Source organism: Musa acuminata, chromosome BXJ1-10 (genome assembly GCF_036884655.1).
Source record: "Musa acuminata AAA Group cultivar baxijiao chromosome BXJ1-10, Cavendish_Baxijiao_AAA, whole genome shotgun sequence".
Lineage (NCBI taxonomy): Eukaryota > Viridiplantae > Streptophyta > Magnoliopsida > Zingiberales > Musaceae > Musa > Musa acuminata.
Window position 1 is genome coordinate 22,346,159 of NC_088336.1, and position 12,578 is coordinate 22,358,736.

Here is a 12,578-nt window from a genome sequence, read left to right on the forward strand (position 1 = left end):
GCATGATTTTGGGGACCCAACATAGAATAATTTACTAATCTAATTTGAAAACCCATTGATCCTCTGCTTTTGACTATTAATTCATTGAAGATTCACAGAGGATCAACTTGATTGTTGAAGTTTGAACTGCCTTGAGAAAGCCACAAGCAGTGTACCAACAATCCTATACAAATTCAGCACAGATTCTTTGTCCCTTAATCCATCATCAGCTCCATGCGTCGGCACTTGAGTAGTTTACAAGGTTCAGAAGAGAAGGTGACCTTCAACTCGAATTAAAAATGGAAGGCATCATCACCGAGAAAGTGCAGCAAGTGGAAAAGCTTTGGTTTGGTTTCCAAAGATGTTATGGTGCATGAACTTGGTGTCGAGGTTAAGAGGAAGGAAGGGAATGAGGAAAGAAGGATGAAACAGGTGTCCAGGAAATTTCCCAGAAACGAACTACGATTAATTGATATTTATTTAGTTATATATGAGTTTTAATTTTAGAGCATTCTTTAGGATAAGAGATGGACACGCGTTTATAATTTGCACAATGAGGACATCCTCATTGGCTTCGAGGAGGAGGAGCAGCAAGAGATTAAAGGTGTTAAAAGTAGATGGGCACTACGTAGAACCACTGATAGGTTGCAAGCACCGAGACGAATTCGACTGATCTCAATTGTTCCATCACGCCTGCAGTGGCATCTACAGGTGTTCACGAGGGAATGAGGTGCAGAAGTGTAACTTCACACGTTTCGGATCGAGTGAGCGAGGCATGCAAGCGGGAACACAGAGAGAGAGAGAGAGAGAGAGAGAGAGAAGGGGGAGTGAGGTGAGGAAGTGTGACTTTGTGTCGGAAGCTGTAGCTATAAATTAATGCATAAACTGCAATAAAAAGCAGAGAAAGCAGAGAGAAGGAAAAGCTTTTCATGTTAAAAGCCTCTTCTCTTTCTCTCTCACTGTGACAGCGGAGGAGTTCAGAGTTCTTGAACACTAGCGGCCGCTGGATTTGGGGATACCTCTTCGTCTTCTTCTTCATCTGTTGCTTGTGTTGCTTTTTAGGTGGCCAGCAACTGACACGGCTCGGAGAGAGGGAAAGGCGGGTGTGGGCGGGGAAGGAGGCATGATGGCCTACTGCCTCTTCTGCGGAGGAGGACGCCTGCCGGGAACCAAGTCGATCGACGTTTCAGGTGCTGTGCCCGTCTCCCTTCGTTCTTTTTCGGCAGAACGCATTCCCTTTTAAGGCGAAAATGTTGCCCTCTTCTCTTCTTGAATGTTACCGTGTTGGGCTTCATGCTTGATTCTGTGGGCTCTTTTCATGCACTCTACTCTTGTGTCTTCCTCCTCTCTTCATGCAAAGAGTAGCTTGTTTTGTGTTGCTTGTGAGCTGTTTCTGTTCCTCTAGTTCGGAAAAGATGCTGCTTCTGTTGCTGTATTTCCGAGTAGCTTTAAATCTTCTTCATGTGATTTCCTTCTATCTAGTAATATAAATTACTTTCCCCTGGTGAGGGATTCCAGTGACTTGATGACATTCTTCATGCACCAGCAATATTAGATTAAAGATTTGATGTGTATAACCTGCATTACCATTTTAGTTTCTTGCTATCTTGCCCTGTAGAACCTCTATATTCTCCATTTATTCTCCAGGATATGCATAACCTGTATTACCATTTACTCTTGCTATCTTACCCTATTCTGATCATATTTCAGTATCTTGTGTTATATATAATGACTGCAAAGGGCTTGCATTTCTAGATGCACTTTTTTTCTTTTTTACTTTTGTTCTCATGTAGTTACTCCATACTCTTTCTAATGTGTGTTTTTGGCGATTTGACTAGATTATTTCATCTTAATAGGAGAATTGATCTATGAAGGAACTTGGCTCTGGGTATAATTCTTAACAAGTAGTGGAGGTTTCAGTTCACTGTTTGTGGGTGTCTGCTCTCTGTAATTGTTATCTGGCCTAGAGAGATCGTTGCCGTTCCTTTGACCGACCAATTTGCTTGCCCAAGTTCATGTGGGCTCGGTTGCAGATCTGTTGAGAAGCAAATCTCTTGCTCAAAAGGCATCTTTGAAGTGAAAGTGAAATGGTCACATGGCTTCAGGGCCATTTCTTCCTCCATCTTGAAGCAAGATGTTAACTGCTCTACAACTTCTTCTGTGTGCTAATCATGATTAACTTTTTGTCTTCGTCATACAAGAAGTCCATGCATTTATTGGAGTAGTTAGCATTGATAGAGATGTTCTCCATGGTATAGATTAGATATTAAGTGTTCGGAAGCGTGGTGTGTTGTTGAAGTCATTGAAGTGAAGGAGCTCTATTTATCCTACAATGAAGTTTATGAAGCTTGGCTCAAAGCCTGATTCTTTTCAGTCGAAAGGGCAGAATATCAGGTGAGTAGTACTTCACTAAGGTATCCACATTTTCTGCTTAAATATGTACTGGCAGTGTTATTTTGTTTTTCTTTTCTTTTGCATTCTTTTTTGTTTGATATCTATCTGTCGATGTTTGTTTCTGTACTTCAGTGGTTAGCCACCTTTTGAGAAGTGAAAGTGGATTTTTAAAATATCTACAAATTTTTGTTCCCCGTTCTTGAAAAAAGGGGAATAAAATTAAAGATCACTGAGTAGGATATTACATTCTTGCTAGCCACATGAATGTGATTATTTGGTCCAAAAATGGTCAATCCATCCATTCCTAACAAATTCGGTCTGGCTCATTGGTCAGAATCTAATTGAATTGCTGCTTCTGCTTCGGACAATACTCTGTTTGCACTAATTCTATATTAAATGTAATTTTATAGGTAACATGTGAATTTGGTAATATGATTCTTGGTCTCATTGATTTATTTTTAATCTTCAAATAATCTGCCTGATCAAATATTTGAGTTAACCAGGTACTTGCATTCTCATGCTGCAATTGCTTCAAATCATCTAAAGATTCTGAACCGTTTCAATATTCTATGAAGGAATCCTGACTTCTTTTGAAACTCTGTTTTTATCCATGCTTTTGTCAAAGGTAATACAATATTATGAAGAGCTCAAGTTCTCTATTGTAGAGGTTGGTTCAATGAGCATCGATATGTGATAGATTCATGTTTATTCTCACTGTGGGCCTAAAAACATCAGATGTATACAATTTCCAGAGTTATTATTTTATGTAAACACACACAAAAGCTACTGGCTTCTCATAGAAAGGAAAATAAGTCCAGACTAAAAGGATATTTTAGTAGCTGACAAATATAAAAAGGTTTTATATTCATTAATACTAAAAATCTTTGGCATTCTTATGTCTATCAATCCTTTGTATTTGTTTAATGATATTTGAGATCCCACAACATAATATATTATAGTCCTTCGGCCCATTGAAATTAATTATATCATGACTTAGGTAAGCATGCAGAAGAAACACCCTTGACAGTTGACACCACATATTTCATTCTAAAGAGATGATGTATATTTTTATCCATTATTGCCTCTCTTTGTAATTATCTGATAGCTTTCTATTCTCTAATCACCCATCGCTATGTAGTTTGAATAATTATCCATCTAAGCTTCAAAAACATAGCAAGACTTGATTCTTGACATCCTCAAAGTCGCATCACCAGACGCTTGTTGTAAATGATATGAGAGATAGGTTAGTTAATAAAAAAACGGAAGCACCAACATTCTTCATTACAATGATGGATCATAGGACAATTAACAGTTTAGGAGGAAAAATATGGATTTAGAAATTTTAAGGAGGATTAAATGGACAACAGATTATTGTATTAGATTCAGGATATGCTTTTTGGAAGTGGATACTGAGTTCACAAGAGAGTTGATTTTATTTTCTAGTGGCATATGGTACATGTGGCACTATGTTGTCATCTCCATTTCAGAACATGTCTTTCACCATCCTACTGAGCCCAAGGCCATATGCAATGTTTTCCTTTATATAATACAGGCTTGTTTTCATCTCATGAAAGAGAGTACAAGAGCATTCAGTTCATGGTAGAATTTCGTTAATTTATATTTATCTAAGCTTGTTTACATTCGACATGAAGATAAAAGAACAGAAAGATTGAGACTTCTGATGAAAAGATATAAGTCATCTATTATTTTGCTATGCAAGTAAAAGAATTATTTTTTTAGATACTTTGTATTTCTAAACAGACTTTTCATGAAATTTCTTGTAAGCAAACAATTTAATTCTCGGTTGGTAGCTTGTGTTACACCCTTAAATTTCTATGTAGTCAAATGTATGAAGCATTTGTCTTGAATAAATGTAATTGATATAAACCTGTGGACTAGCAAATTAAACAGACAACTTATTTCCATTTCACAATCTAATAAGCTCACTTGTTATCCAGCTTAGATGATTGTATTCTGAATTCTATTTTAGTATCTTCTTCACGTACAATTACTTGGTCAATAACTTAATGGAACAATACCAACCATGCTTGAACTTTAAGAAAGTTATGGTGACATGAGAGGGATCAAAACTTACATTTTTCAAAGAGAGAAATTCTATGCCCTAGGTGAACAAAAGTGATTGTGTCAAATCGCACATCTAAATTTTTTATAAATATTTCTCAAAGGGAAATGGAAATACGTTATACAATAACAATTGAAAGTTTTCTTAAAGAAATGTTTTCGTATGTTTAAATCATATTGAACACTAGTGGTGTTTCGCCAAAGTTCGTGATATTGTAGTGATACCACAATGTCATGGACTTAGCTGGAATTGCTTAAGTCGTAAGGTACCTTTGCGAAAAAGTCACGGACTTATCTAGAGTTACCTAAGTCGTGAAGCACTATTGTGCCAACTTCTCAAACTTAGCTGGAATTGCCTAAGTCATGAGGCGCCATTGCGATGTATGCATCCACAAAGGATCAGCCTAGTTGTAACCTGGTACAGGTCCCAAAGAACCTATAAAATAACAAATTGATTAGTTTGAAAATGAGCGACGGACAAGTCCCGATCTCTCGCGAAGAGGGAAGCTTTATAAGCAATTTGGCGAGCACCTTGAGTGCAAGAGAGGAAGGAGAAGACAAGGACTTTAGAAGGCTAAAAGAACAGTTGCAAGTCCGCAAACAACTGCTCATTGGGTGTCAGGCGTTGAACACTCTTTACAAGTTCGCATGTTAACTTGACGGGACCTTGCCTTCGCGCCCGACACCCGATGAGCAATTGTTTGCAGACTTACAATTGTTCGTTCAGCCTTCTAAAGTCCTTGTTTTCTCAAATATTTGAAGCATTATCTACCGATGTGGTTCATCTTATACATTCTATCTACATCTTTACAGTTCTATAACATCTTATTCTACAAAGAAAATGCTATGCTTTATTGTATGTAGATCTGATTTTATGCAAATCTGATTGTCTGTGTCATTAATTCATCTGAAAAGGTTTGACAAAAAAAAATCTTGCTCATGCTTGCAGGTTTGTACAATCTGAGTTAGAGATTGACATCATTGTTAAAGTAGGAGATGTAATATTCCATCTACACAAGGTGAGCTGAGCTATTTTTGGAATTTTATGGCATATAGGAGTTCATCATGCATGAAACTCCAACACTCAAATTTTATTTGCCTTTGTTACTAAATTTGCAACAAGGCACATGCCTACATGAATTGGATGCACTTAAAGGGGAAACATGGACCACGCTGACTGGCTAGGTATGCTCAGGGCACCCTACAACTATAGGAGACTGCCAGGCTTGTCTCACAAATGTGATGGCTCAATCCGGAAATTCGAAACCATTAGCCCAACATAGTCCAAGCTTGGGGCCCAAGGATTGCACACTGTTGTTTGTTCTTTTTTGTTTTTAGTTTTTAATAATTTATTTACTTTTATATGATTGAGAAAAGACTAGCCCAGAATATAAAAGATTTTTTTGATGACCCTTCTATCACGTATATTTGACACACTGTTATGTAACTACATCACACCGATATTACAAATATTTTACCTGACTTTCCAAGGTAAGCATTGTTCCTTTTACACATCTCTTTTTCTATGTACAATGTTAATTAATATTGTCTCTTTTTTTGTACTTATAATGTTTAGTTTTTTGTGGACCAATCGACAATGCAGTTTCCACTTCTGTCCAAGAGTTCTCGTATACAGAAGTTGGTGACAACTAACAATGATGACAACCTTGGTGAGATTCACATTCCAGACATCCCCGGTGGTCCTGCTGCCTTTGAAATCTGCGTCAAATTTTGCTATGGCATGACTGTCATTCTCAATGCTTATAATGTAGTTTCTGCACGTTGTGCTGCTGAGTACTTAGAAATGCATGAAACAGTCGAAAAAGGGAACCTCATTTATAAAATTGAAGTTCTCCTAAGCAGTAGCATATTTCATGCCTGGAAAGACTCTATCATTGCTCTGCGGACTATGAAGTCGTTGTTACCATGGTCTGAGGACTTGAAGTTGGTCAGCAATTGCATAGACTCTATAGCTTCCAAGGCTTCTGTCAATCCCTCTAAGGTTGAATGGTCATACACATATAACCAGAAAAAGGTTCCGTCTGAGAATAGTCTTGATCCTCTGTGGAATGGCATTGTAAAAGAGCAGTCAGTACCAATGGACTGGTGGGTCGAGGACCTATGTGAGCTTGAGATAGACTTCTACACGAAGATCATAGTTGCCATAAAAGCAAAGAGGAGAGTGTCTTCTGAAGTGATTGGAGAAGCTCTTAAAGCTTACACGTTTAGGTGGCTCTCAAATTTGGGCGCAGCATCCATGAATTCTGCAATTGATGCTGCAAAATATCAGTCTATACTACAAACCATTATTTGGTTGTTGCCAGCAGAGAAAGGTTCTGTGTCATGTCGATTCCTTTTTAAGCTACTTGGAGCTATCATTTTGATAGATGGTGGTGAAAGAAGCATGAAAGAACTCATCAAACAAATAGGCCACCATTTAGAGTATGCTTCAGTGTCTGATTTGCTAATTCCTGTTATGCCAGGGCAAAACACCATATACGACATTGACACTGTTATGAGTATAGTGAAAGAATTCTTGATGCAGCACAGTATTGCTTCTCAACCCAGTCCAAATGACACTGAAGAAACAGAGACGATGAATCTAGCTTTAGTCTCTGATGGTTCAAAGATGGCTGTAGCAAAGCTTATTGATGGCTACCTTGCTGAGGTTGCAAAAGATCCTAACCTGCTTTGTTCCAAGTTTACTGATCTTGCTGCATTAATATCAAGCAAATCAAGGACTGTGCATGATGGGCTGTATCATGCTATTGACATCTATCTAAAGGTAAATCCTCATGATTTTTATACCGCTGCACCTGTTTTCCAAAGAACAAAATAATCATATTCTACTGTGAAACATATAATATTTCTTGAAAATTAGTGGAGTACATTTGTATAGATGTTTTTCTGGAGGCACCAGTGCATGATTGTCGCATGAAATGAGCAGGAACACCCTAGCCTGAGCAAGAGCGAGAAGAAAAAGCTATGTGGTTTATTGGACTGCAAGAAACTCTCAGCAGAAATTTGCATTCACGCGGTGCAGAATGAGCGGCTTCCTTTACGATTGGTGGTGCAAATCCTCTTCTTCGAGCAGATGAGAGCATCTTCTGCCTGCAGTGGACGAGCTGAGAGTGGTGGCTCTTACGGAAGCTCGAGGTCTGGCATCACAACCAATGCCGAGGATGAATGGGACGGAATGCCGACAGCTGAGGTCCTTGGATCATTCAAATCCACGAAACTCACCCATGGAAACGGTGGAAACCAAAGGAATTCTGGCAGCAGCAACACAACCAAGAGCGATGGTCATGACAAGAGCGGCAATGCCAAGGCAAAAGGCATCAAGATGCCAAGGAAGATGCTGGGTGAACTGTTGTCAAGCAAGAGGCAAACTGGGGAGAACAGTAGTTCCTCCAACACCTCGGTTTCAGAAGAGACGCACAACTAGCAGACAAGCTCCGTGAACTGATAAACCGGTTCTTTTTCGGAAATGATGGCTCTATTTTGTGTGTGCCAAACAAGAGTAAAAGAATTATGCCTTCCTCTTCAGAAGTTTACATGAGAAAGGTTTGTCATGGGGTATGTGTTACTGTCTCTATTTTCTGTTGTTAGTGTGGTTAGATCTGCAAATGTTGTATGAGCCTTTTTCACTCAGCTGAAAGTAAATAATTTAGAGTGTTGTGAGACTGTGTGTGACTTGTGATATTGAGGCTGTTCAAGAAAGTGGGGAATCATACCTTGGTACAGACAAGATAACCATAGAGCCCACCTGGTCTTTGGCCTGCCTGGCCTGTGTGTTTGAATTCTCTTGTTGCCATCCACATGGAAGCTATGGCTTCTGGAATCACCAGGAGGTTTCAGTACAGTGACCACAACAAGGCCATGGCTCAATTGCAGAGGCTTGTAGCCCCTCTTATTCCCACTTTATGGTCTGTTTTGTACATGGTGATGTAATGTTCAAAGGTCCACCTCTGGTTGGGGTCTTTAGAAAGATGTGATCCACAGATTGGACGCACCCCATTGTACCTTTTGCTCTCCTCAAACTTGGAAAAGATTTTGACCGTTGGCCTTCTGACATTAGTATGACATGAAACATGAGAAATTATTTGTGCCTCACAAGTCACAACCCACAAATGTTTGGGTATCTTTTTGTTTGGTGGCTGAGAGCACTTTCTTTCGGCTGCGAGATGGAACCTTTTGGGTTGTCGGGCCCCCAAACATGACAGGATTTGGATGCTTGTGTGCCGCCATAGATTGCACTGGATGCTCTCTTGCTGCTCGTGTTGGTTAACCAGAAAGGTAGAACAAGTCTTTGCATCAGATGTAGCCACCACTCATCAGAACCAAATGGCCAAGCCAACCTCTGTTGCTTGCAGCTCTAATGCACAAAATGCTTGCTTTGTTTCGGTTGACTTGTACATTACTTGTATGTTCCATGAGAAGTCAACGCCAAACACGTAATTAGATCGCAGTGCCGGACCTGGGAGACGACGCTACGCGGCAAGAGCGTCGACCGAAGGACACAGCAAACCTGCCGATTAGGCTTACGCACCCAGTCAAATTTTTGGCTAATGGCGATCCCATTATGTGTTCCTTCAAGCCTTTTTGACCACCTCGTCTACCAAGACCACCATAAGAAACGTGCATCACTTGGATCGATTCGGTGGATGATGTACCGGTGGTCTTCGATCCCATCTCCGAGTGCCAATGCCGTACATCATCCCTGCATTTACTATACCGATGAGAAGACTTGGGGCACCGTCTCGAGGTCTTTGAGGTGAGTGGATTCCGAGATGGCCATTATTGGGGGGGGTGGTTTAGGCCGGAGGTGAACCCCTGCGGCCTAAATCCTCTCGTCTACTAGGGGCCCCACTCCGCGCATGTTTTAAGATTAACACGTGGCCTTCGTGGATACTGTCGAGTTGATGTGGTGACCCAGTCGGCTTAGCTTTAGATAGAAACGGCAACGGGTCGGATTTCATCGAATCTCCACGTCTGCAGTGTACGCGTTAATAATCCGAATTTAGGATGAAATTACATATCTAAATAGTCGATTAGAAATGGAACTGAAATAACATTAAATTCGTCTTATACGGTTGACGATGGCAACATTAATTAAGTTCATCGACAACGAGAAAGACATCTTCCATCACAATTTTGTCTTTGAGATAGATCACTTTTCCTGTGACCTTTCTCCATTGCTTTTCCTCGTGAAGACCGCATGATTCTTCTTCGTCGACTTCGTTAAGAATCCATTAGCATGACTTCCAACGCGCTGTCCGTGAGGCAGCGGTGCAAGTTCTTGCAAACACAGACAGCAAAAGCAACATGAAAAAAGGGGTGATTTTTTTACATTAATTGAACCCCAAAAACAAAAACAAAAAGAGAGAGAAGGTTAATAATTGTCGTTCGTTCGTTCGTTCATCTCAAGAAATCTTGAGATACTAAATAAGAGAACCGCTGGCGATTGATCTAAAAGTTATGGCTTTGTTTATGTATAGGGATGTATGAAAGGGAAAAAAAGATGCTGTGAAAAGAACAAGAGAGATTGTGTGGAGCCATGAAGGAAACCAAGATGCCACTTTTGCTTTCGCCCTTAACCTCCTCCTCCATGAGATTCTCCATCATCGAATTTACAGAGAGAACTTAGGAGAAGTTACAGAACAAAGAAAACCCTCAGGAAAATAATAGTGCTCTTTGTACAAAAGGAAAGAAGAAATAGACGAAAAGAAGACCAAAACAGTAGTTCAGCAAGAAAGAGGGAGCGTCTCCCTCCTCCGTCTCTAGCAGTCCTTACAACTCCCTGGGGTCCACGAATATGGAGGGCCCCGGCGTCGACTTGGTCCAATCGCCGACCGCCCCGTCGCTGTACTCCTCCGCCAGCCGCTTCACGCACCACACGTCATCGGCCCCCGACAGCAGCCGCCACCGTGGTATTCCTCGACGGAGCGGCTCCATCTCCGCTACCTCAGCTGCCACCACGGCCGCCGCCCCCCTCGCCGTGTTGTGCGCCTCCCGCCACACCGCAGCAGCCATCGTCGCCGCCGCCGGACCCTCCCCCCCGATACCGTACAGGAACCAGGCCCCGAACGGCCGGAACAGGTCCGGCACGGACGGGATCCGCAGCCACGGCATAGCCCGGTCAGCCGCACGCGTGGCGGCCGCTGCCGCCCGCCGAAGCCGCGACGCCCCACGGATTTCTAGCCGGAACACGCCGCCGCAGTCCCACACGCTGGCAATCGCCCATGACTCCGGCGGGGCCGCGAGGAAGGCCTCCGCGCCGGGCCACCGCTCTGACGCGGCGCATCCGGCCGGCACGGCGAGGAGGGTGACCACGGACAGGGGGTTGGCGAGGACGGCGTCGATGTCTCGGGGGAAGAACTCGGTGGCGGCGAGGCGGCGGCGGTATATGACCTCGGCGTCGGCGGGGGGGATTCGGAGAACGGCGGCCGAGCGGGGAACGGGGAGGCGGTGGACGAACACCGGGTGGACCAGGATGGAGGGCGTCCGGAACTTGGAGTAGCCGCACCCGGTGAAGAGGCCGAGGGACGCGTCGTTGCCCTTCGTCGTCGCCATGTAGGCGTACTCCGCCCCCTTCTCCCCAAACCATTCTTCCATTCGCTTCACCAGCTTCAACCCAATCCCCATCCTCCTGTTGGACGCATCAAACAACAACGAAATGAGAACAAAGCCTCGTACAGAAAGCTACAAACCCACATACGAAGTGGAGGAATCAAGGGGTAAATTTACCTGTGCGATGGCGAGACGCGAAGCCCAAGGATGTAGCCGACCTTGGTATATATCGGGGCGGCCGCCGGACCATGGGTTCTGGTCCCTCCGCCGCCTTGTCGAGCCATCTTCCTACCGCAGGCGACTATCTTCACGCTGCCGCGGATGACGCCAACGATTTCTCTCACCGGGCCGCTCGTCTCAGCTACCTACGAATGAGACATCAGCACGAGTAAGGAACAAGATAGAATTCACATTATACGAGGGCATATATAGGAAGGGAGAGAAGGTTACCAGCATGAGGTAGGCCGGGGAATGGCGGATGCGGGAGACGGGGTCGCCGAGGAGGTCCATGCAGAGCGACACCTTGCCGCTGGTGCCCACCTCGCATATCCGGTCGACCGCCTCCGCCGCCGACCGGTCAGTCTCGGCGTCGTACTCCCTGACGACAATGATCAGTTCCTCCCTCTCCATCTCCTCCTCTGCCTCTTCCTACTGATATACTTAACGGCAGACGTTACCCTTTGCACCGCGTCAAAATTAATCGCCGGAAGAATCGGCGGTGATAGACACGAAATGAACAATCGCAGCAATTATTACTGTGGCTGCTCTACTAGGCAAGCATGGGAATGAACACGACTGTGCACGCCAAGCTCCCTTGAGCTTCCTCCCTCTCGGTCTCTTCCCTGCCACTCTCTCGGTGGGGTGGGACTCCGTTTGGGTGTAGGGAGAAGCTAAATGCTTGAGCTACCGATGCGGGAGTGAGAGGGAGGGGTGTATAAATAGACGTGTCGCACGGCGGTGGGGTTTCGGTGATGGCCCAAACTCTCCGCCCTCTCGCCCGACACGATGCTCATTTCCTTCTCTCTCTCTCTCTCCTCTCTATGGAGAGCTCACACTGGCGTATATTAAATTGGGTGATGTGAGCAACAATAAATGGCATGGGAGAACGTAGGTGGAGATTGGGTAAAGGAGGGATAGAAAAGAAATGGCGGCTGTGACTGCGCGGTCCGGTGAGTGTCCACCCCGTTTATTAAATCATTTAAGTTCTACGGACCAGAAGGCGTATCCCCTCAATTACGAGCCATGCCCAATCATTTATGGTTATCCATTACCGCAGGCGTGATCGAGCCCAGCATGTCCCCATGCCCCATCGCCATACATCCATGCCCGCCTCCCTCGACATGCATGCATGTGGCGCTGCAAGCCCTCGAACAACATGTCGACATTGATCTGCACGAAAATTTTAGATCCTGCACTCTGATTAGTGCCTTGGTTCTGAAAGACTTACTTCGAAGTGTGCGTATCTGGGGATGGATCGCCCGAGACACCTGTTTTAGGAATTCTTTGCGTAGAGTATGAATGAGCCACTTTTGTCTGAGATTATTTTAGCTGCG

General features: G+C 43.6%; 2 protein-coding genes across 3 annotated transcripts; one reads left to right on the forward strand and one right to left on the reverse strand.

Annotated features, from left to right (window-relative positions):
- The first annotated feature begins 901 nt into the window (after positions 1-901).
- On the forward strand, positions 902-8,136 carry LOC135595525 (BTB/POZ domain-containing protein NPY4-like). Its single transcript, XM_065086543.1, has 5 exons — positions 902-1,169; positions 1,836-2,373; positions 5,405-5,474; positions 6,059-7,240; positions 7,403-8,136. The coding sequence occupies exons 2-5, from the start codon at positions 2,312-2,314 to the stop codon at positions 7,898-7,900; spliced, it is 1,812 nt and encodes a 603-aa protein (XP_064942615.1). The 5' UTR covers positions 902-1,169; positions 1,836-2,311; the 3' UTR covers positions 7,901-8,136.
- Positions 8,137-10,013: 1,877 nt separating this feature from the next.
- On the reverse strand, positions 10,014-12,068 carry LOC104000716 (probable N-acetyltransferase HLS1-like). 2 transcript variants are annotated; one of them, XM_065086544.1, is made up of 3 exons: positions 11,476-12,068; positions 11,203-11,386; positions 10,014-11,104 (listed from the first exon to the last, which is right to left on the reverse strand). In XM_065086544.1, the coding sequence occupies exons 1-3, from the start codon at positions 11,570-11,572 to the stop codon at positions 10,246-10,248; spliced, it is 1,140 nt and encodes a 379-aa protein (XP_064942616.1). In that variant the 5' UTR covers positions 11,573-12,068; the 3' UTR covers positions 10,014-10,245. The 2 variants fall into 2 exon arrangements, with proteins under 2 accessions (XP_064942616.1, XP_009421102.2); XM_009422827.3 differs by having other exon boundaries at positions 11,203-11,390; positions 11,476-12,067.
- Positions 12,069-12,578: the final 510 nt, after the last annotated feature.

Coding starts and splice junctions, on each gene's coding strand:
- LOC104000716 (XM_009422827.3), bottom strand. CDS start 11,655: ATGGAGAGGGAGGAACTGATCATTGTCGTCAGGGAGTACGACGCCGAG. Junction 11,391..11,475: donor CCCCGGCCTACCTCATGCTG/GTAACCTTCTCT, acceptor TCTCATTCGTAG/GTAGCTGAGACGAGCGGCCC. Junction 11,105..11,202: donor CGCGTCTCGCCATCGCACAG/GTAAATTTACCC, acceptor TGCGTCCAACAG/GAGGATGGGGATTGGGTTGA.
- LOC135595525 (XM_065086543.1), top strand. CDS start 2,312: ATGAAGTTTATGAAGCTTGGCTCAAAGCCTGATTCTTTTCAGTCGAAA. Junction 2,374..5,404: donor TCGAAAGGGCAGAATATCAG/GTGAGTAGTACT, acceptor TCATGCTTGCAG/GTTTGTACAATCTGAGTTAG. Junction 5,475..6,058: donor TAATATTCCATCTACACAAG/GTGAGCTGAGCT, acceptor TCGACAATGCAG/TTTCCACTTCTGTCCAAGAG.